We start from the raw sequence: 24394 nt of genomic DNA on the forward strand, positions 1-24394 counted from the left end.
CATCAAGCTCCTATGTTTGCTTTCTTCCTGATTTCTAGTCCTCTATTGCCAGCTGTCTCCCAGACCTCTCTAGCTGAATGCCCCGTAAGCATCTCATACTCATTATGTACCAAACGGACCTCAGTATCGTCCCTCATAAACCCTCCCTTCTTCCAAGTTTTCTGCCTTTGGGTCTCTACCATCCCTCTGGTCACTGAGATTCACGGCCTCAGAGTCAGTCTGTTGATTTTGTCTCCACAAAAATCTCTTGATTCCATCCCCCTTTCCCTGCTCACACAGCCACTACTAACTTTAGGCCTCATGACCTCTTGTCTAGATTATTGCAATAGCCCCCAATTGATCTCCCTGCTTCCAGTCTGCCCTTCACTTTTGTTCGGTTGTGTCTGACTCTTTGGGTTTTTTGGGGTTTTTTTTTGGTGAGGCAATTGGGTTTAAGTGACTTGCCCAGGGTCACACAGCTAATAAGTGTCAAATGTCTGAGGCCGGATTTGAACTCAGGTCCTCCTGACTCCAGGGCCGGTGCTCTATCCACTGCGCCACCTAGCTGCCCCATGTCTGACTTTTTGTGACCCCATTTGTCAAAGATCCTGGAGTGGTTTTGCCATTTCCTTCTCCAGCTCATTTTACAGATGAGGAAACTGAGGCCGACAGGGTTAAGTAATTTGCCCAAGGTCACATAGCTAGTAAGTATCTGAGCCCAGATTTGAACTCAGGAAGAGGAGGCTTCTTGACTCCCAGCACACTGCTCTATCCACTGTGCGACTTAGCTGCCCCTAGTCTGTCCTTCACACAGCTGCCAAAATAATCTTCCTTTGAGTACAGGTCTGACCACATTACCTGCCCTGCTCAAGAATAATCTTTACTCCCTTCCTATTGCTTCCAGGAGAGTTCAGAAAAATTCCTCAGCCCAATGTTTGTAAATGTCCTCTTTTTTTTTTGGTGGGGAAATGAGGGTTAAGTGACTTGTCCAGAGTCACACAGCTAGTAAGTATCAAGTGTCTGAGGCTGGATTTGAATTCAGGTCCTCTTGAATCCAGGGTCATTGCTTTATCCACTGCACCACCTAGCTACCCCTATAAATGTCCTAGAGAGGCTATCACCTGATTCTAGAATCACCTCTGTTAGACCCTAGCATCTTAAACTGTGGGTCATAATCCCATATGGGGTCACATAACTGAATGCAGGGGTCACGAAAAATTTGGCAACAACAAAATTTATATACCTATATACCCGGAATCGTGTAAAAATTTCTTGAACAAAAAGGGATCGCAAGTGGAAAAAATTTAAGAAGCCCTGCATTAGACTGTGAGCTTCTTGAGAGCAGAGACTGTCTTTTGCCTATTTTTGTATCCCCAATGCTTAGCACAGTACCTAACACATAAAAGGCACTTATTAAATGCTTGTTGATTGACTAACTTCACATTATCGCCCTTCACACACACATGTTCTAGCCAAAACTGTTAGAACAAACAATTGGCTGTTTTCTGAACTTGAGAGTCCATTTCCTATTTCCAAGACTTTCAAAGCACAGACTGTCCTCCATGTCTCTGGCATACATTTATGTCCTCTTCACCTCTGCTTTTCTGAATGTTTTTCCCTCAAGGATAAACTGAGAATAAACTCTCCTATGTGATGATGATTTCCCCAATCTCCCAGCCACCAGTGCATATGTGTTCCCCAAAGGCAGGAACAATTTTTTTTGGTCTTCCTATCTAAAAAAAATCTAGTACTGTGTTTGGCCCATATTAGGTGCTGTTGAATTGAGAACAGACGAATCATTGGATGTCTTAATAGAAAGTCTTTGAAAGCCGGGGCTGAAAAATGCTGAAAAATGTAGTTATCACTTCCATATCTTGGTTTGGATATAAATCAGCATAAAAAATGAAATGGGAATTAGGGAGGAGTTTTGTGGAAGCCTCAGATAACACAGAAAAAGTTGAGAAACTCAAATGCAGAAAAATATATGTCTAGTTTGTATAATATAAACATCTTATCTTCTAATACCATAATTCAGACTTCTTCTCTGGTACAAAGGGAGAGCCAAAAGTTTTTATATGGATTTTCCAGATTGTTTAGGCACCTTGCCCCTAACCATCTCCCACCCCTACCCCAAGCTAGTATTCATCTGTTATCAACCCGGAGCCTCTCTAAACTTGGCTTAGCTTGGCCTTCATATAAGACATCCAACCCAGTCCTGGGTTAAATAAAGCCTTTCCAGGGCTTTACTGACATGGCCTTTGAGAACCTAGGACCAGCTCCATGCCGGAGAAGGACTTTAGTGGAGGTAATAATTCTACTGCTAAGAGATCATATTTATAGATGTGCTTTAGGGATGACAAAGAGCTTTCCTTCCAACAATTCTACGAGGTCCACAAGTGGTGAAAATATGACTTCCTGTAAGTAGAGCCAAGAAAACCACACACACTCAACCAAGACAGCAATATAAATATATAAAGAAAGAGCAACAACCGCAAAACCATGGAAAACAAAGGTTGCAAAAGTATACTCTGAAGACACTATCAGAAGACACCCCTCCCCCACTCCTTCTCAGGGGTGGGGGTAGGATGGGAGAGCTATACAGGTGTGTAATATGACATATATTGCTAGGTGGTTAGGGGATGTACTGATCAGTTTTATGGAAATTTTTGCTTCTTTTTTTTTAAGCATTTGTAAAAGGCAGGGTTCTCAGGGATGGGGAGAGGGAAAAACATTGAGGGGAACTAAGATAATGTAAAAACAAAAAATATCAATCTTACAAAATTATAAAGAATAAACTTGGCTTCATGAGAAGACACCTTTCCTTCCTCTCTCCTTTGCAGAGGTTGGGAGTGGGGGAAGTGGAAAAGGCAGTCCATGAGTGTCCAACATTACATGTGTTGTCGGATTTAAAAATATATATATATATTGATCAGAGACAAGATCCAAGACAATTCCAAAAGACCCATGATAAAGAATTACTACTGGGGGCAGCTAGGTGGCACAGTGGATAAAGCAACAGCCTTGGATTCAGGAGGATCTGAGTTCAAATCCAGCCTCAGACATTTGACACTTACTAGCTGTATGATCATGGGCAAATCACTTAGCCCTCATTGCCTCACCAAAAAAAAAAAAAGAATACTGTCTACTTCCTGAAAGTACAGATTAAAACATACTTTTTTCATCTTTTTAAAAATGTGTTTTCTTTTGCAACATCAACATGCATATATGTGTGTATGTGTATACATACACTCACAGACATATATCAGGTTTGCTGTTTTTTTTCTTGCTACTTTTCTTTCTTTTTAAATCTTTGTTATGAGGTATAGGAGAAGGGGAGAATGCTAGGGAAAACATAGGTGTATAGAAAGGAGATATTAACAAAATTATTATTTTTTTTAAAGAAATATTATTTCCCCATTTTACAGATAAGAAAACAGACTTAGAGAGGGAATTATTTGCCCAAGGTCAACAGACAGGAAGTGACAGAGCCAGGATTTAAATCCAAGTCCGGACTTTTAAGTCCAGAGTTCTTTCACTGTTGCCTGGGGCCAATGGGTGGGTGCACTTGCTATCTCTAATGCATTTACCATCTTCTAACAAATTATATTTATCTATGTTATCTAGAGTCATAGAGTTAGCACTAAAGGGATCTTAGAAGTCATTTAATCCAGCTCTTTAATTATATAGAGGGGGAAATGGGCCCAGAGAGTATACCTGAGGTCACAAAGAGGCAGAATTTGAATCCAGTTCCTCCAACTACAAATCTATTAAACTGTAATATCATCCATAAGATTTGAATGAAGTACTTTTATACACAAGAGTGTATAAAGTATAAAGTAGTAGTAGTAGTACACATTTAATTAATGTGCATTGAATGCAAGACGTCAGCTCTGGCCCCTTGAATCCCCTAAAAATCAGAGCTATTTAAAAACTGAGCCAGTTGTCTTGCTTGGGAGGGAGTGTGCTCCCTGTTCCTGGAGTTTTTAATAGCAGAGGGTGGTTGACCAGCTCAGCAGAGATACCATAGGATGAATTCAAGCATCAGCTCAGTGTATGCATCCATAGTTTTAGGGGAAAGTAAAGGACTGGGAACTAACTGTAGGAGCTGGGTTCAATCCAGGGCTCTGCCACTGTACTAATCATGTGACCTTGGGCAGATCATTTAACTTTTAGGAGCCTTGGTTTCCTGAGGTATAAAATGCTTTGAAAAAAATAATACTATCTGGCATTTATATAGCACTTTGAGGTTTGCAAAGCAGCTAGGTGGCATAGGGGATAGAGTGCTAGGCCTTAAATCAGGAAGACCAGAGTTCAAAACCTGCCTCAGATGCTAACTGACTGTATGACCTTGGGCAAGTCACTTAATCCTGTTTGCCTCACTTTCTGTAAAATGAGCTCAAGAAGGAAATGACAAACCACTAGCTGTGTGACCCTAGGTAAGTCACTTAATCCTGTTTGCCTTGGTTTCTTCATCTGTAAAATAAGCTTTGCCAAGAAAACCTCAAATGAGGTCACAAAGAGTCAGACATGATGGAAAAACAACTGAACAACAGCAAACTTTTAAAGACCATTTTCTCTCTAGGTTATAGAGACACAGTACCCTGAGTCTGTCAGTGATGTACTGTCAGCCACCCCGTCCCCACAGAACAAAGTAGTGATGATGCCTTTCAAATCTGAGTCTGACTCTTCCAGGAAGTCCTCCTGGATTCTTTATTCTCCAAATATACTATCGGACCCCACCCTGAGGGATAGGCAGCCCAGGATAGTGCCCGATCCCTGCCAGCCTCTTACCGATCCAAGGCAGGTCTCAGTGCCATTCTGTGGCTGGCACTCCTCGTGGCATGGGAAGCAGCGCCTCTCCTTTATGTATTCTCGGGGGTACCTGTGGGGCAGGCAAGGGATAGAGAAGGTGAGCAAGGCAAAGCCACGGAGGACCAAGAGCCCCCTCTCCCTTTCCCACGCATCCCAACCATTCCTTACCCCTGCATGACCCGGCACTCCTCCACACACTCCTGCCCTCGGAGAAATTGGCTGCAGTTGAGACACTGGGTTGGTCCGGGCCCCCAGCAGTGCCCCTGGGCACACAGAGAGTAGCATGCTAGCCCCTCACTTGCTAGGGAGAAGAATGAAGGCAGATCAAACCCGGGGAGGGCTTCAATACTTCAAGGCCCAGTTACTTCTTGGCAAAGGTCACTTGGGAACCCAAGAAACTTCCAGGGGTCAAAGTGGAAAGAAAGGGAGAATTGCCAGTGTCACAGAGAGACCCAAGCTGGCATTTGGCCAAGACTGGCAGTGATGGTGAGGAGGCAGTGCCAGACTAGTGTTTAGCAAAAGCAGGTGTACATACCAGGCACAGGAGGCAGCCAGCTCAGTGGGCATCTGGGTTAGTCCCCAGAGAGCCTGGCCCCGGATGCCAGTGAGTATCAGAAGGGCCACCCGGATGTGGGTGCCTTGGAAAGGATGGGAAAAGGAGCAAAGACATTGGGGTGAGGGGGTGCCTTCCTTACCACACTCATGGGCAGGCCGGTTGGCACTGTAGAGCAGGGCCTGGCGGGGGTTGCGGAAAAGCTGGTTCCAAGGCACCGTGTGGACAAAGCATAGGTGGGCATTGTGATGGATGAGTGCCAACCCGCTGCTCAGCTCTCTCAGGGACCGCAGCCCCAGCCAGCCAATACCCAGATGCTGCAGAGTCAGGGAGTAGACACCACTGCAAGGAGAAGGCTGGGTGCTCAGCTGAAGGGCACCACTAATGCTATTCCATGGGGGGGTGTGATCTTTAGTCCCTATGCCTCCCCATTAGCCCACCTCTCAGCAGCTTCTGGGCCCTCCTCGATGCTCCTCCTGGAATCTCCTCCCCCAAGAAAGCATATGCTGCCAGTATTCTGGCTACAGGCTCTCCAACGCCCCCTGCTTCCTTCCCCTTCTTTATCCTCTCCTGGCTGGGAAGCTCCCTCCCTCTCCCCTGTGATCTGGTGTGACCCACAGCCCAATACTCACTTGTGTAACACCCTTCCCCTGATCACCCTGAGGTTCTGAAAGATACTGAGGTCAGGGAGGCTGTCGGGCCAGGCTGAGATGTACAGGTACCCTGAGGGCAATAGGGTGATTGAGGGGTGAGATGGTGCCAGGCAACACTGAGGGCACCCACTAGGAGGGCCTGCCCCCAGGTCACCCCACCTGGGTGGAAGGACCCCAAGACCACAGGGGAGAGGGAAGGACTGATAAGGGAGAGGCAGGGACATGCCCACCTGTAATCTCTTCCAGGTTCTCAAAGGCCTTGAGGTCTTCAGGCATTAGTGGGGAAGTATTGGTGGCCAAGTCCCTGGGAGAGGGAAATGGAGGAGCTGACCAGGGTAATCCAAGCAGGGAGGTGACAGAAGTGCTTCCCAAACTGGCTGTCTTTCCTCTGCTTCTTTAATACCTCATTTCCCAACTCCAAATTCAAAGTGCCTCCTCAACTCCATCATTGCCCATTTCAGAAGTGCCTGCTGCCCTTCCCTCAGCACCAGGCTCAACCTGAGCTATCCAGTCTAACCCTTGCTGTGCCCATCTGCACATACCCTGCGAAGGTCTCAGGCAGGAAGGCCAGGCTTCCAAAGATCTTCTTGCAGCCGGCAAAGTCCTGGATGTTGGTACTGTTGACAGCTCTCACTGACTGCAAGTGCCCCATGCCCAGCCCATAACACACTGTGGGGAATGTAACAGAGGGTAGGGGAAAGGTGCATGCCTTAGTCATGGCACCCCGATTCCCCCACTTCTATATCCCCAAGGGACTGGGCATGAGTCACAGGAATCATAGACTCCTATTGTTAGAGCGAGGTAAGGCTCAGAGATTGTCTAATCCAACTCCTCCATTGGACAGAAGAGAAAACTGAGGGCTGGAATCAAACAGTGAGTGAATACTAAAGCTCGGGGGGGCAGCTAGGTGGCGCAGTGGATAAAGCACAGGCTCTGCATTCAGGAGGACCTGAGTTCAAATCTGACCTCAGACAAAAATTACTAGCTGTATGACCCTGGGCAAGTCACGTAACACTCATTGCCCCCCCCCAAAATAAACAAATAAGTAAATGAATATCTAAACAAATGAAGAGGAGGAGGAGGAGGAGGGAGGAGGAGGAGGGAGGAGGAGGAGGTCTCCTCAGTCAAAATCCAGAGGTCCAGGGATTCTGAACTTCAAGACCCCACCCCATCATCCAAAAAGCAGAATAAGGAGGCTGCTGGAAAGAAGGGGAAGACAGGCCTTGGATGTGAGGAAGTGCTGGAGGTAGGAGATCAATAGGGAGGATGGCTGAGTTAGGTTAGAGTGGAGAAGAGTTTGCTTAGGTGTAATCATTTATGGATTGGGGGGGGGGGATTGGGGCTGTGGAGGGGAAGGGGTATGACTTGGGGTGGGATTGGGGTGAGGGACAGGGGACCATTGGAGCCTGGAGATGCAGGTGGTGTTTTGGCTCTGTATGAGACACATCTGGACCAGAGAGAGCTGAGGTACCTTTGGGACAAGCCTTGCTGCACTTCTCACAGCGATGAGTGCCATCCTTGGCAGTTACCTCTTGGCTGTGTGGGGGACACACAAGGGTACAGGAGGTAGAGCCCACATCTGTAGCTAGGTAGTTATCTGGAAAAAAATCAAGGACACCACTCACCTGATCTCCTTCCCAGAGACCACACAGCCTGGGGGAGGGAGGAAGAATGAACCTGCCCCATTTGGCCTTGGATAAGAAGAAGTCTCAGTGGTCTGAGCCCCACTTCCCCTTAGGTAGTTACTTTCTAGGGTGAATGCCTCCCCTTTGATGGGTACCTTAAGTGAATCCCCTCCTCCACACAGCCCAGGCACTCACAGGGACATGATTTCATACAAATGGACCCAAAGGTGTATCGCCCATCAGGATTAGGCATTGACTCATAGGTGTCTGAGTTGTAGATGACCAGCGGTGGGCAGTGCTGCTCACAGATGCCACTGTGGTTGAAGTGGAGGCAGGCCTGACAGGGTTAGGGGCGAGGGGATAGGCAGAAGAGGGCAGAATATGTTGAACATCTGGGCAAACTCTAGAACCATCCCAAACCCCTGGGTATCCACCCTCTTGCCAGCATCTTGGGGAAGGGAAGTGGGTTGAACTATTCAGGAAGTAACATGACTTTAAAGGAGGGTAATGCCAGGTAAGGTGCCCACCTCCCCCTATCATTCTTGCTAGAGCATTGCCCTGAGATGGAATTCTACAAGGCCCTGGGCTCAGGGAGAAGAGATCAAAAAGGTAACTAAGTTGAGCAAGCAAACAGGTGGGCAAGATAGCAGGTGGAGGGTGCATGAGCATAATGCCAGGTGAGCACCTACCAGGCAGTCAGAATGCTTGGGGCCAGTACAGCCAGCAGCACATTGCTCGTGGCAGCAGTCTGTGGAGAGGGGCCCCTTGCAGCGGGCACAGCCACTGGCACAGATTTTGCTGGTCACTGTTAGTGAGGGAGGAAGGGCAGAGGGTGATACCTTCCATCTCTTTCCTCCTACCAAACCACCCATCTTGGGCATCAACCCCCAAGACCTCATTGAGTTCACATTCCAAGCCAGAGGGCACAGGCTTCCACCCCCCTCCCCAAACCTGGGCTCTCCTCCCTGGTGGTCTCCTAGGACTTACAGCTTTGACAGTTATCCTGTCCTTCCCCCCAGCAGTGGCCAGATTGACATGATGAAGAACAAGGGCTGCCTAGGAAGAGATAGAAAGAACAGAGAGACAAGGAGAGATAGGAGAGATGGAGACATAGAAGTCAGACCCGCATAAGTGATAGACAGAGACAGAGAGGAAAATAGACATAGAAGGGAGACAATGGAATGACGTCAGCTGCTGGACATTATTATTAGGAGAGGGAGTCGGAGGGCAGGGGACACAGGGCCTGGGTGCTTCAAGTTGTATGGACCTTCAAGCACCAGATCATGTGAGCGATTATTCCAAAGCAGTGCTGGTAAGCATTAAAATAAGTATTACTCTGGGACCCCCGAAACTCTGCCTCCATCATCACTGTGGTCCAGGTTTCCACACTGTTACCTCCCGAGGCTATTGTTGGGGAAGCATTTTGTAAACCTCCAATAGCTCTACAAACAGGCAGGACTGGTATTATTAACACGGGCAGGGAAGGGAGGAGTCAGGAAGATGATGGAGGGAAGGGGAAGGAGGGGAGGGTCTGAGCTCACAAGTTCGGCTTCGATTCGTGTCCATGGAGGTGGTAGCCAAGTAGTTGTTCTTATGGAAGATGTCAGACCACAGCACTGTGTCCTGATGACATAGCTGTGGGTTCCTCTTGATCAGGACCCCGCCTTTAAGAATCTCTAGGGGCAGGAGAGGAGAGGAATGATGATGTGGCCATGACTGGTTAGACCCTTCCTCCTTCCCCTCTGAAACCCTCAGCTAAGAGTCAGGAGGCCTGGATTCTAATCCAAGCTCTGATACCTAGTTTCTGTGTGACCTTAGGTGAGTCCTTTTCCCTCCCTGAGTGTCAGGGTTGAACTAGATGAGTCCCTAAGGTCCTTTCCCATCTCAAACTATCTCCATTTACTTGTCATTCATCTCTTTTTTTTTTCTTCACTTTAATTTTTAAAAAAATTTTTTGGTGAGGCAATTGGGGTTAAGTGACTTGCCCAGGGTCACCCAGCTAGTAAGTGTCAAGTGTCTGAGGCCGGATTTGAACTCAGGTCCTCCTGACTCCAGGGCCGGTGCTTTATCCACTGCACCACCTAGCTCCCCCTTTTCTTCACTTAAAAAAACATTTTAGGGGCAGCTAGGTGGTACAGTGGATAAAGCACCAGCCCTGGAGTCAGGAGGACCTGAGTTCAAATCCGGCCTCAGACACTTGACACTTACTAGCTGGGTGACCCTGGGCAAGTCAAGTTTTTAAAAAATAATAATAAAACAAAAAAAAATTTAAAAATAAACAAATAAACAAAAAACCATTTTACTTGGGATTCATCTTGCATGTACCTAATATTCAGAGTTGTTTCCACCATTTAGAACACAAATTCCTATGGGCTGGGGTCTGTTTTGCCTTTCTTTGTCTCAGTCCTTAGCAATACCTGGCATATCTTAAATGCTTAATAAATACTTTGTTGACTGACTGATAGACTGATAGCTCAGACCCTTTCCAGCAAGTTATTCCAGGTGTGTCTTGATCTCCCCCAGGCTTTCTTCTCACCTCCTCCAATAAGACCATAGATGGAGAGTTGGGAGGGAGGGATCTCAGAGATCATCTAGTCCAATTCCCTCATTTTACAGAAGAGGAGATTGAGGCCCAGGGATGATGAGTGAGGTGTCAAAAGTGGGATGTGAAACCAGGCCACACCAACTCTGCTTGCACAGTGCTCCTCCTCGCCACCCATTCCTCTGTGAGCCACTCCTTTCATTCTCCAGTACCTGTGAGGCTTCCAAGTTGCAGCTCCCGAAGGCCAGGGGGGTCCTTTGGTGTGGGAGGGGCAGTCCCAAGGAGAATCCCATTGTCTAGAACGACCAGGGCATATTTGTCCTCAAAGAGCTGTGTGCCTCTTATGATGCGTAGCCTCTGCAGTGGGAAACTCTTCACCAGGCTGTGGGCAATCAGCACATACCCTTGCACTTCCTGGATATCCTAGGGGATGGGGTAGAAGAATGGGGAAATTAGAGGCAGCTAGGTGGTGCAGTGGATAGAGCACCAGCCCTGGATTCAGGAGGACCTGAGTTCAAATCCAGCCTTAGACACTTAATACTTACTAGCTGTGTGACCCTGGGCAAGTCACTTAACCCCAATTGCCTCACCAAAAAAAAACCAAACAAACAAAGAATGGGGGAGTTAGAATGGAAAATGGAAATGCCCAGGTGCTCCGCAAGACTGGGAACCCCAAGAATGCCTTCTCCAAGAAGCAATCTTTCACAAGTACATTGAGCCCATTTACCCTCAGTGACCAATTCCAGTCCCCTAGTGTAACTATGACTAGGATAGGAACTAGACCTGTGATTTCATTGGTGTAAAGAATTCCCTCTGGGGCAGCTAGGTGGCGCAGTGGATAGAGCACCAGCCCTGGAGTCAGGAGGACCTGAGTTCAAATCCGACTTCAGACACTTAACACTTACTAGCTGTGTGACCCTGGGCAAGTCACTTAACCCCAACTGCTTCACTAAAAAAGCAAAACAAAACAAAAAAGAATTCCCTCCACCAATGCAAGGTGGCACTTTTGTCACTTGACCTAGAGCACTATAGATAGAGGTTAAGTGACCTATAAGATCATACTACCAGAGAAGGGGCTTGAACTCAGGTCTTTCTACCTGCCGCACCAACTCTCTAACCATTAGGAAACATTCCCAGGGGCAGCTAGGTGGCACAATGGACAAAGCACCAGCCCTGGATTCAGGAGGACCTGAGTTCAAATCTGGCCTCACACACTTGACATTTACTAGCTGTGTGACCCTGGGCAAGTCACTTAACCCTCATTGCCCTGGGAAAAAAAGGAAACATTCCCTCTTGATATTATCAACAAGAATAACATCTTAGCTACTTGAGGCATAGTAGAATCAGATAAGGCACTGGACTGGCATGATGCCTCTTGCAATTGTTATTATTAAGAACAGTCTTTGGGGGCAGCTAGGTGGCGCAGTGGATAGAGCACCGGCCCTGGATTCAGGAGGACCTGAGTTCAAATCTGATCTCAGACACTTGACGCTTACTAGCCGTGTGGCCTTGGGCAAGTCACTTAACCCCAAATGCCTCACCAAAAAAAAAAAAAGAAAGAAAGAAAGAAATGTAAAAAAAGAACAATAATGCAGGTAACTGCGCAGTGGATAAAGCACCGGCCCTGGATTCAGGAGTACCCGAGTTCAAATCCGGCCTCAGACACTTACTAGCTGTGTGACCCTGGGCAAGTCACTTAACCCCCATTGCCCTGCTAAAATTTAAAAAAATAAAATAATAATGCAGGTAACTTCTGGTGTGTAAACTCCCTGAAACTTATGATGACCCACAACTTGATGATAACTTATAGTATTACTAAGAGTTGCCCATGGCCACAGAAGGTTTACCTAGCGACTGTGTGTCAGTGACACTCTTGAATCCAAGTTTTCCTCAGCCCAAATCCAGCTCTCTAACCACCATTCCATGATGCCTCCCAATATTATTGTTAATAACAACAACAACAATAATAATCATAATCATAATAGCTAGGTGGCACAGTGGATAGAGCACTAGGCTTGGAATTAGAAAGATTCATCTTCCTGAGTTCAAATCTGGCCTCAGACACTTACTAGCAGTAGTGACCCTGAGCAAGTCACTTAACCCTGTTTGCCTCAGTTTCCTCATTTATAAAATGAGCTGGGAAAGTAAATGGCAAACCACTCCAGTATCTTTGCCAAATGGGGTCACAAAGATTCAAACATGACACAATAACAAGCTACCTGAAGCAGCATGGTGTATCAGATAGGGCATTGGATTTGAAGTCAGGAAGACCTGAGTTCAAATCCCACCTTGGATACTAGCTTTATAACTCTGGGCAAGTGACTTAGTCTCCCTGTGTCTCAGTTTCCTCATCTGTAAGCCAAGGGTTTTAGACCCTATGGCCTCTTCTTCCAGTTCTAAATCTAGGGTCCTATTGCTAACCCACGTTTATAGAGCACTTCCTCCTTTTCTCATTCTCCCTCACTTGAGCCTTACAACACTGTCAGGAACAGAGCACAGGTCACACAAGTCTATCTTATAGCTCTGGAGCAGAGTGGTTAAGTAATTGGCGGAAGTTACTTATTAGTAACACTGGGTTAGTGGAAGAAACAGGACTGGGACCCAACTCTCTTAACTCTTAGACTGCTCCAGGCAGAGGTGAAACAAAAGGTGCAGAGGAGCAGATACTTGAAGGGTCAAGCTAGGAAAAATGAGCAAAGGAGGCAGGGAGGGGAGAGCTTGGTGAGGAGAGGAGTCCCTGGCCCCAAGAAGAGATGTCCAAAGACTGACAGACACATTGCAGGAAGAAAAAATTATTGATTCTGTAGTAGAAGGAATTCCTTCCCCCATTCCTTTGTTTGTTCATTCCTTCATTCACAATAACAATAGCTGACCTTTATATAACACTTTATAGTGAAGAAATGCTTTAGATAAGTTATCACATTTGAACCTGACTGTAACCCTGTGAGGTATGTAGGTATGCAAATAATATGATCCCCATTTTATGGAAGAGAAAACTGAGGCCTCCGGTGAAGTGATTTGCCCTAGATCACATAGGTCATGAGTAAATAGAGCTCAGATTTGAATACAGGTATTCTGACTGAATCTGATTTCTTCATTCATTCATTTATTCATTCAACAATTATATATTTTTAATAGCATGGTGCAGTAAAAAGACTGTGCTTTTAGAGTCAGGGGTTTTGAGTCCAGATCCCAGACTTCCTAATCTCAGTTTCTTCACTTGTAAAATGAAGGGCAGCTAGGTGGCTCAATGGATAGAGCACCGGCCTTGGATCCAGGAGGACCTGAGTTCAAATCTAGCCTCGGACCCTTGACACTTACTAGCTGTGTGACCCTGGGCAAGTCACTTAACCCCAATTGCCTTACCAAAAAACCCAAAACAAAAAACACTTGTAAAATGAGGAATTTGGACTAGATGACATCTAAGATCCCTTCCCATCTCTAAATCTGGAATCTACCTTCCAAAGTTAGGGGAGATAAAGTTTAAGTTAGGGATTTTTAACTTGGGGTCCATGAATTTTTAAAATTAAAATTAAAAAGATAAAAATATTTTAATAACTATATTTCAATATAATTGGTTCCACTTATAATCCTATGCATTTTGTTCTATACCTTTCTTCTAAGAAGGTCTCTATAGGCTTCACAAGATTGCCTAGAGGGGTCGATCACACAAGGAAAAGTTAAGAATCCCTAGTTTAGACCCTCATGGAACTTAAAGTCTTGTGGTTATAGAGATAATTACACTACACAATACTTCCTTCAGAGCCATAACTAGGACTTGTGGCACTGGGACACTAGTCCTCCCTATATAAGAATTGGCTTGGCAGCTAGGTGGCACAGTGGATAAAGCACCAGCCTTGGATTCAGAAGTACCTGAGTTCAAATCCAACCTCAGACACTTGACAATTACTAGCTGTGTGACCCTGGGCAAGTCACTTAACCTTCATTGCCCCACAAAAAAAAAAAAAAAAAGAACTGGCTTGGAGGCTGTTGGAGGCAATGCCATTTGTAAGGGAGGCCTGCCCAGATGTATTTCTTATGCAGACCCTGAGATCTGGATTCCTGAGATGTAGACAGTTAGGAGGAAAGGTCCCCTCACTTTGTGTCCCAAATCTCAGGCCTCAAGTGCCTCAACAAGTGTGAGCTGGGATGCAGCCTGTGGGGACTCCTGGCTAAGCAAGAGAATCCCAAATTGACTGGGCTGCCTAAGAGAGGCTGTGATATCCTGGTCCCCTCTTTACGAGAAGGGGGCAGGGATTATTTGTCAACTTGTCCCTTTGAAGCAACAGCGGCAGTTTTCCCTCTTGCTCCCTTTCTTTGGGTTGAGGGCCTCGATTTGGGTTTGGTGGAGGGTTCTGATCTTTCCAGGAAGCTTTGCTGGAGCCTAGCCTTCATATCGATAATGGTTTCCCCGCCTCAGCTGGCTCCCCACTTCCCTGGCAGAGTCAGCCTGAAGCCTTGATAAGGTGAACGGGACTGTAACCTTTGGAGTAGAACCCTTAAGGAAGTTCAATGTAAATTGGACTTGCAATTGTAACTTAAGAGTCTCCAAACTGGTTGGAGAGGCTTTGCCTTCCAGAGGCTGCTACACTTGGGGGAGATCTATGTGTAAACAGACTCTTTCTTGAAATGGGCTACTCTCTGGATGGAGACTCTGAGACAGGATTGAAGGAGGATGGTGAAACCCTCTAAAGGCTATTCAGAAAAAGTAGTCAGAGCCAATCAGAAGGAAGCCAAAGGCACACATTTGAAAGGGGGCTGGAATCATAACAGCTAGTATTGATATTCTGGGCAATTTACAAATATCTCCTTTGATCCTTACAATTAACCAGGTGAGGTTGATGCTACTATTATCCCCATTTCTCATATGGGGAGACTGAGGCTGGGAGAGAGGTTAAGTGACTTGGCTAAAGTCGTGGTATTTAAACTCTGCTCTTCCTGACTCCAAATGTAGTTGTCTCTACCTATCCACTGTGTCACCTAGCTGGTAGGGTAGAGATGGGCATCTTGATGGTGTAACTGTTTTATGCCTGGTACTTAGTAGCTAATTTTGCCCTTGTTGGTGGTTAAATTCTGATTCAATGGATTAAGGTCAAATCTTTGCTTTATGATGTTTCCCTCTCCTGCTGAAGGAACTATTTGCGCTTGACCAACTCCTCTCTTCTAGGAGGTGTATTGCAGTAAAGCAAGCAGTATAGCACGTGGGAAGATGCTTTGGTCAAAGCATGGGACCAGCTGGGAGAGAGCAGAGGACTTTGAGGGGAAAAAGAACATCAAGGGACCTTCAAGTCTGTGTCCCAGAGCAAAGCCCATACATTATAAGTGCATTAGAGAGCTAGGACATAAAATGCTGTTTGAGATCAACTTGGGACAATTGGGTTAAAGAGTGACATAGAGGATTGGGAAGGAAGATCTTAGAAAGGATCTGTTTGTCAGCTTTAAGAGAGTGAGTGTTGGGGCAGCTAAGTGGCAGCACTCCAACCTGGAGTCAGGAGGACCTGAGTTCAAATCCAGTCTCAAACACTAGCTGTGTGACCCTGGGCAAGTCACTTAACCCCAATTACCTTAAAAAAAAAAAAGAGTCGAATTGACATTCTAAATTGGGGCGAGGTAGGTGAGGGGAGGTGGGATCTCACCTGGGGGCAAGGGGTAATCTTTGGTTCTTACCTGGAGGAAGGAGAGGTTGGCATCAGCAGACAGGTAAGTGAGCTCCAGGTTGCCCTGTACAACCTGGCATCCTTGGTACAGATGGCTCAGTGTGTCAAGGTGATTCTCAATACTGGCAGGATACTGAAGCTTCATGTCTGTGCCTGTACACACTAGCAGGAGGAGAAAAAGATGCCGTGGTCAGAGCTGGCATCATCCACTTGAAGCTCATTGACCCAAAATTCCCAGAGCAACCACAGGGCCCTGGAAATCCGAGAGTAAATGTGCGTAGCGAGCCTTGTCCAGTTCCCGGCCCAATAGCAGCCTACCCCAAGACCCAATACCACTGGACCCATAGAGCCCCTGGAAGAGTTAACCACTAAACAAAACCATGAGCTAAAGGAGGAAGGATTGGGGGTGAATCATTGGTCAACTGTACCCATGCAAAAGAGAGGGGATCCCCAGAGTAGGCACAGTTGCTTTTTACCAGTCCCATGCTTGCCGCAGATGGGGTGGGAGTGGGTACTGACCTTGTCTTCCCCTCCTCTCATAGGGGAGCCAACAGAGAAAACCCCCCTTTATCCCAGAGGCAGTGCTCTAAGATTCTGGCATGATGCCAATTGGGTAAAAATCCCCCACGGGGAAGATGAATCATTAGCTTCCCCCTCCCAAACAAACCCAGGGCATTTCCCCCACCCCATTCCAATACCACCCACATGCCAACCTCCTGGCAAAGGATATCCTCCCACCCCTAATGCCACCCAGAAAGGGTCAGTGAGGGTTGGGGTGGGGGTGGGTAAGGCCAGGGCCCTTGGTCACTACAGGGTGAGCCTAGAAAGAAAGGTCTCCTTCTAACCACTTTTCTTCTGGGCACATGAAGCAGCCAGAATCTCAGCAGAACTTGGTCAAGGTAATGGTGCGTATATGTGCCTAAGCCTTGTACAAACTGGCACCAACGCCTCCACAAGGGGTGAGAGCCTGGAAGAAGTTGGCAAAGGCTCTGCCACTGAGACACTCATCACCACCCCACCTCCCCACCACAAAGCACATACCTCGACTGCCAACCACCAGCTGAGTGACACCATGGTAGACACCTCAACCAGGTGTCTGCCTGGGCCCAAGGCTAACTGAGACAAGAGATGCCTACCAGGCAGCCAAATCAGAGCAAGGAGTCCCTCACCCCCAGCCCCAGCCCCAGCCCTCCTTGAAAGAAAAATGGTGGTGGGGAGGGTAGTTATATTATCAGCTGGTTCCATGCCTGCTGGTAGGGATGGGGTTAATATGCCCTGCTGAACTTGTTTTTCTGCTCAGGTGAGAAGATGAGTCACCTGATGCATCTCAACCTGGGAGGGTGTGCCCAGCGGGCTGGTGGGGCAGAGGGAGGGTCACTATAGACAACATTTTACTGGGCTGCTTGGGATTCCTGCATAACACTTCCATTCCCAGCCTTCTCTCTTCTCGGCCCATACCCCAGGCTCCTCCTCTCTCAGCAGGTTTTATCCCCTACCTTACAAGGTTGAGAAAGAATGCAATCTAGGGCCTACTTGCCGCTCACCTGAGAGTTTGGGGGGAGCAGGGGAGGCTTGAAAGCCAGATGTCTGGATGCAAAGAAGGCAGAAGCCAAGGGAGCAGTAATTCTTTCCCTGTGAGCCTCCACCTCCCTCCTCCCAAATCCTGAGATCCTCTATCTAGGCCCACTAAATCTTGGGAAGGAGGAAGGACTGGGAGCCAGAAATGGGAACCCCATGAGTGCAGCCTCCCAGACTGAGGGAGAGCTTCTCATCTCCCTCTGTTTCCCCTATTGAACTCATCCTTGTCCCCACCCACCCTCTCAGCCCATCCCCCCACCTCGCTCCCAAGAGAAATTGGAGCCAGGGGGCAGACAGGTCCCAAAATAAAGACCCTGCTGCCGGGACCAGCTCTCCCCCAGCCACTTCAGCTGCTCAGCCCCAGCCCAGCTGTCTCCCTAGGCCCCAGCCCAAGGCCCGAGGAAGGGAGCCCCCTGACCCCACCCCCCAGCAGCTCCCTAGTTCTGAGGCCCACACCCAAAGTAGTATGGTAGGGCCAAACAGGCAGGGGAATGACATGGGGAAAGGCCCAGTGGCTCATACTCACTCTTGGTGTCACTAAGAAACTTTCAGAAAGAATCTCGACTTCAGGAAGAAAGGGAGCTGAGGGGGGAGTGGAGACAGCTCTGGGCCCCAGCACTTTTGTTTGCCCATTTGGTGGCCCTTTAGCTGCTTATTATGAGATTCCTAGATTGGAGTGTTTGCACACTACCTGGGGAGAGGAGGAAGAGGAGGAAGAGAAGAAAGAAACTCACTCACTCCAACAAAGCACCAAGGACCAGCAAACATCCTACCACATTGACGCCCAGACCCCAGGCAATAGACAAGGGGACAAGGGACATGAAGATTACACGCCTTTTCCCATCCTTGCCCAGGCACCCTCTTTTTCCATCCCCTCCAGACACAGAACTTTCCTTTTCACTAGCACTTGCCCTTCATTCTGAAACTATCCCTGAGTCCCACGTTACATTGGTTTTTCCAATATTTTCCTTTTGGGTGAAGTTGAGATCAGTCTCATTCCCTGCAAAAGGAAACTTCCTGCTTCCAGTTTACCTCTTTCCAAGAAGTCCTGGACTTTCTGAATTCAAGAAAAAAAAATGCACTTTTCATGTATATATGATTTTAGAAGCCATGGTGTGGCAGAAAGGAAGCCAGGAAGGTCTGGGTTCAAGTCACACCATTGATACATACCAGCCTCATGGCCCTGGCCAAGTCACATAAAATTCTCAGGTCCTAACATTCTAAGGTACCAGACAGGGGCTGGCCTGCTTGGGTTGAAGGGGTTTCCTCATTTGGGAGTTCCCTATATCACTGAAATCATAAGTCCTGTCCCTATGCATCACTTTTTTTATTTTTTTTAGGCAATCAGGGTTAAGTGACTTGCCCAGGGTCACACAGCTAGTAAGTGTCTGAGGCCAGATTTGAACTCAGGCCCTCCTGACTTCAGGGCTGGTACTCTATCCACTTGGCCACTTAGCTGCTACCTATCCCCCCACTCACCCCCAAACTGTGACTTTTAAGGAGACTACAGAAGGAACATCCTTTGCCAGAACAAAAGAAAGGTAGAGATTGGGTGTTTTTTTTAGTGAGGCAATTGGGGTTAAGTGACTTGCCCAGGGTCACACAGCTAATAAGTGTTAAGTGTCTGAGGCTGGATTTGAACTCAGGTACTCCTGACTCCAGGGCAGGTGCTCTATCCACTGCGCCACCTAGCTGCCCCTGGGATTGGTTTTTAATTTGCAAAACCAGACCTCTCACTGCCACATCAAAACAAGAGTCTTCATGCTGAAAGAGAGAAGTCACAGCATCTATCCCTTTGGTGCAGCTTATCTGGAGCCTTCCATCTCTCTCACTGCAATTGCTACCACCTTCTTCTAGACTCCTAGTCAGAAGACAGTCTAGTCTCCCATCTTCCCTTAGAATCCTTTTCTTTGGTCTTCATCACAACCTAGTCCTTTGTGAAGAGACCTCAGGGACTATTTAGTCCAACCCCTTTTACTTTAGGGACAAAGAAGCTGAGTTTCAGGGAAGTTAAGTGACTTTCCCAAGGTCACACTGGTAGTAATTATTAGAGATGGGGTTTTAACCCAGGTCCTCTGACTCCCCAGCCAGTGTTCCTTCCACGGTACCAAGCTGCTTGCCTCTTTTTGTTTTGGTAAGTCCTACCAATGTGGCAGGCTTCTCCCAAGGTCCTCATTCCTGACCTATCCCTTACCCAGTCATATGGTCGGTCCTTCATGGTGACGCTCATCTCTTACCAGGGCTCACTCCTTCTTTGAAGGAATCAGACCCTAGAAGGAGCTTCCCATTTCCTTCCACTTCACCAACAATCCCTAGTCCAGTCCAATTCCTAATTCCAGGGCCCCAAGCACCTGCTTTCAGAAGGGAGTCTGGGGTGAGTTTCCCACACTATCCCCATGGTAGAAGAAATGTCCACAGAGGCCGAGAAACCCAGTCCCCTGATGATGCCTGCTCTGCCCTCCCTGCTTTTCTCTCCCCTATCTTCCGCCCCAGTTGTTTCTCTCCCACCCACACCCCAAAGACTTCCTGCCATCCTCAATAGCACTGACCCCACCCCCCAATTCCAGCCAGTCTCCCTGGACAGGGAACAGAATGCTGTTCATGGTACATGGATCCTCTCCTGTCCCAAAGGAGATGAGATTGTGTGTTTGAGTGTGTCCGTGTGTGTATTAGAGAAGTATGGACAATAGAGAGATGCCAACATAAATTACTGTTGCTGAAGGTGGGAGGTGGAGGAGAGGTGGTGGGTCATGAACAAAAATTAGCATTCATACCCTTTCCCCACTGAGAGGACTTCTCAGGCTCACCTAGCAAACATTGTTCCAATGCTGTGGGATAAGAATGGATGTTTTGAGCCCTAGATCGAAGCTCTGATAGGGTTAGGAACTTGCAGGTTACACAGCCAATAGGCTCCATTTGAACTTGGGTCCTTCTGGCTTAAGTCCAGCTTTCTATCCATTACACCAGAGGGCAAGGCTTGTTTACCTGGGGTCCATGGATCATAGATTTTGGGGGTGGGGTGGTCCATGAACTTGGATGGAGAAAAAGAAAATACACTATTATTTTCATTAAACTCTAACTGAAATGTATTTATGATATGATTTCAAAACCCTATTCTGAGAAGGGGCCCATGATACAAAGGAGATAAAGAACCCCTGGGACTAGGGGAAAACCATGCCTTCATTTTTTTCCCTGGGTCCTTTGGAGGTCTTGAGAACTGAGTCCGAATTCTTTTTCTTTTCTTTTCTTTCTTTTTTTTTTTTTTGCAGGGCAATGAGGGTTAAATGACTTGCCCAGGGTCACACAGCTAGTAAGGGTTAAGTGTCTGAGGTCAGATTTGAACTCAGGTCCTCCTGACTCCAGGGCCAGTGCTTTATCTACTTTGCAGCCTAGCTGCCCCCCCCCCATTCTTTTTCTAGAAAAAGAGAAATGGCATTCTTGCGGAGGTTGTTATTAGGGAGGGTGTGAATCGGAGAAGGTGACTGATTCTCAGTCTCACTAGTTAGTCATAGGAAAAGCAATGATAAAATGAAAGTATCTTATTAAAATTTAAAAATAAAACTAATGTATTTTATTTTGGCCTTTGAAATGCAATGGATTTACCTTCCCCATTATGCTTTGCTTAATGCCAAAATGAGTTTACTTCCCTTGAGCACAATCAATAACCTAGATGGAGGGAGTGATGGGTGAAAGGGGAGCCATCCTGTATTATTATTATTATTAAAAATAATAAACATTAGCTGTAGATAATCCACAGATTAAGAATTTACATGGCTTTCCAAGTCAATAATTCCTCAATCTATGAGATAGGACTTTGGCAAAAGTTTGACCTCCCTGCCTTTTATTGACTCCCTTTGCCCTTACTCTGAAGTCCCACCTTGAATGCCCCTTCCCCCAGCCTCACAGGTAGTTCCTTTAGTTTACCTGACATATCCCCACAGTGTGCTGCCCCTGGTGAGGATGGGGTAGGGTGCAATTTGTATGATGAACTGGCCCTTTAACAACCCCTCCATCTCTTTCCTCAGTATACCACCCACCACCCACCAACACATCCCTCTCTTCTCTCTCCTTTGAACAGGCCCATTTAGGATTTTTTTAAATGTTAGTATAAGAGGAGTAGTAGAGAAACCAGTGAGGAAACTGAAGCAGGGAGGGAAACTAAAATCCCACATCACCGACATAACAGAAGCTCCCATCAGGCCTCCCTTCCCAGTCACCCAGTTTTTCCAGCAGCTGAACAAAAGCATAGTTTCAGGACTCCCTAGTACACACTAACAGTCTTGCCTTAGCCAGGCTATAAGGGTTTGAAGGGACTCTGGATGAAGGGTCAGAGAAGTGAGGGAAGCTAAAACAGGTGGGGTTGGGGAGGGAGAACTAGGTACTGTGTCCTGGATCCAAACGGGGAAGGATGGGATCCATTTATTTTGGGCTTTCCAGCAAACCTGACCCGACCATCTCCAGGATCTGGGAGAGCAAAAAGCACAGGTCTCCCCGAGCCAAAGTCATGGAGTCAGTGTTGTTTGGTAACACAAAGGCACACATACAAACAGACAAAACAGAGCTCCTGACATTGGAACACACACAGACCCCACCCCCAGAAGCACAGACAGAGACTCAACAGACTGAGACAACATCCGCCAAGATCATCTCCCCAGAGTGTGAGCTGCTTGCCCTCCACAGCCTTTAGCCCTGGCCCACCTCATTGTCCCCTACCCCAAATGAAGGAAAAGACCAGACCAAAAGCAACGCACTTACCCTTGCAGTTCCAACAGGTCCCTTTTATTTTGCCCCTCCCAAAGCCCCAATCCCTTAGAACTTTCCCCTCCCCACCCCAAGACCACCCAGAACCCCTCTTTATGTCCCATGCCCTACACCTGCCAAGATAAAGCCAACAAAACCAAGCCTCTCCCCTTCCCAGACTGGCCCAGAAGAAACTTATTCACAACTGTCTCCCCTTCCCGCCCCCTCTTCTCTTCCCTCTCTTGGCCTCCCTCCCCACACTACTGAGTGTGGTAACATCCAAGCAAGCCTAGAGCTTTCTCCTCTCCCCACTCCTGGTCCAACAGGTTACCTCTCTGCCCCCTCCCACCCCTCACCCCCCTCCAGCCTGAGGCAGGAACAGGAGCAGTAATAACGTAAGGTTGAGAGTGGGTGGGGGACAGGAGAGGAGGGAGGACTGCGGCACAAATAGAGACCCCCAGAGAAAGCCAGTCCAGCCCAGTCCAGTCTGGAGATTAGTGGCTGTGGATTTTAAGAGCCAAACAGAAAGAAAACACACACACACACACACACACACACACACACACACACACACACACACACACCACTTAAGAGACTTTTTTTTTTCTGGTTAATTTTGTAAAACTTTTTTGACAATTTCCCTGTTTGACAAGAGCTGGCTGGGATCCAAGCCCTACATGGGGCCCCTTCGATGTAACTTTACCCCCGGCCCTACCTACTACCTCCCTGATCCGGCTGCATCTCTCTGACTTCATCTCCCCAGACGCTCCTGGGGAGACCCCTTCCCCGTGCGGCTTGCTTATACTTCTCCACTGCCTCCCATGCTCTCTAAGTGTTTGCTTTCTTCGCTCCCACTCTCTACCCCTGTCAAACGCCCCCCTCCCCCCCCCTACCCCGGGCCCCGGTTCTTCCTCCCCTGGAGACTTCTCTGCAGAGAAGGGCTGCAGACAGTTCTTCCCAGTCGGACTCACCTTGGGTTCCCCAGACTGTTGGGGGCAGGAGGACCAGAAGAAGCCCCCAACAGCAGCAGCCCGACAGGTCCATGGTCCTCACTTCGGCCCGGGGCCCATGGCTCCCAGGCTCAGAAGGAGGACCGGCGGAGCCGGAGAGCTGGGAGATAAGGGGATCCCGGGAACCACCACAGTCCGGGCAGGGATCCCCTGGAGCGAGTCACTGGCTCAACGGAGGTATTTTCCTTCTTTGCTGTCTTCTCTCTTTTAGCCACGATTGCGGGGGAATCTCAGCTCTACAACTTCATTCCTGTACTTCCTCAAGGCTTGCCCTCCTCCTCCTCCTCCTCCTCTTTACTCTCCTCCTCCTCCTCTTCTCTTCGGGAGCGCGCTGCTCGGTCTCGCTCCCGCCCTACCCCCCCCCTCCCAACTACATTCCAACAAGTCTCTGGGAGTGGCAGTGGCTGCTCCCAGCTTTCCTTTCTATCTCCCTGGGTAGGCCTGGGGGTGCCTCGATCTCCCCTGAATCTGGACGCTTTTTTAGGAACCTGCTGTTCTTGGAAGGAGTCACTGGGGACAGACTCGGGATACCTCGTGCTCTCCTCAGGCTTTCCCAGTCCACTGATACACAGCCCTCCACTCTTGAGGGCACCCCAATCAAGGCTGCCTTTCCCCATCCTCCCAAAACCCAGGCTCTCCATTCCATCTCACCATGCCCATCCTCACCTTCAACTCCTTACTCCCACCCCTTCTTCTAGAACAGGGGTTCTTAATTGTTGTCCTGTCTCAGACCCCTGGATCTTTCTTAGAATAATGTTTTTAAGTCATTGAAGGAAATGCTAAATTTCAATTCGATTAGAAGTTAGTGAAAATAAAGATTCCTCCCCCCATCCAAGTGCTCAGACCAACTAAAATGTCCTTGGTCTGTGGACTCCAGGTTCCTTTGTTGGAAGGATAGGAAAGGAAATCTATTTGGTTTGAGAGATCCTTTCCTCAGGCTCTGAGAGAAAGCGGCACCGACTTAGGCTCAGAAATGTGACTATTAAAAGGTAGAGAAGAGGCAGATTTGGGGGATGTTGGTTAAGTAGCCCCCTAAACTTGCTGGCTGCCTCAGAAAGGTCTCTGTCCAGAGTCCTCTCTGGGGAATCTCTCTGGGCCCAGGGTTCATCTTGTGAGGCTTCTCTCCATTTGGGAACATTTCGTGGGTCCTTCTCCTTTGAAGAGTCTGTGGAGTGCCTGTGTCCCTCTGTCTATGGTCTTTATGGAGAATTTCTCTGCCCAAGGCATCCTGGGCTTAGGGTCTCC

At 47.7% G+C, this 24394-nt stretch overlaps 1 protein-coding gene across 1 annotated transcript in view; it reads right to left on the reverse strand.

The window, feature by feature from the left end:
• Window positions 1-23446, reverse strand: part of ERBB2 (erb-b2 receptor tyrosine kinase 2) — a 34042-nt gene extending 10596 nt beyond the window's left edge. Inside the window, exons 1-14 of the mRNA XM_044001722.1 lie at window positions 23111-23446; window positions 15832-15983; window positions 10377-10587; window positions 9164-9298; window positions 8610-8678; window positions 8312-8427; window positions 7818-7959; window positions 7469-7594; window positions 6540-6666; window positions 6228-6301; window positions 5977-6067; window positions 5487-5686; window positions 4960-5092; window positions 4771-4861 (exon numbers count right to left, since the gene is read on the reverse strand). Of these exons, the coding sequence (XP_043857657.1) occupies window positions 4771-4861; window positions 4960-5092; window positions 5487-5686; window positions 5977-6067; window positions 6228-6301; window positions 6540-6666; window positions 7469-7594; window positions 7818-7959; window positions 8312-8427; window positions 8610-8678; window positions 9164-9298; window positions 10377-10587; window positions 15832-15983; window positions 23111-23183 (1740 nt within the window). The 5' untranslated portion in view covers window positions 23184-23446. The remainder of the gene's footprint in view (window positions 1-4770; window positions 4862-4959; window positions 5093-5486; window positions 5687-5976; window positions 6068-6227; window positions 6302-6539; window positions 6667-7468; window positions 7595-7817; window positions 7960-8311; window positions 8428-8609; window positions 8679-9163; window positions 9299-10376; window positions 10588-15831; window positions 15984-23110) is intronic.
• Between the last annotated feature and the right edge of the window lie 948 nt (window positions 23447-24394).

This window comes from Dromiciops gliroides, chromosome 4 (assembly GCF_019393635.1).
Source record: "Dromiciops gliroides isolate mDroGli1 chromosome 4, mDroGli1.pri, whole genome shotgun sequence".
Taxonomy (NCBI): domain Eukaryota; kingdom Metazoa; phylum Chordata; class Mammalia; order Microbiotheria; family Microbiotheriidae; genus Dromiciops; species Dromiciops gliroides.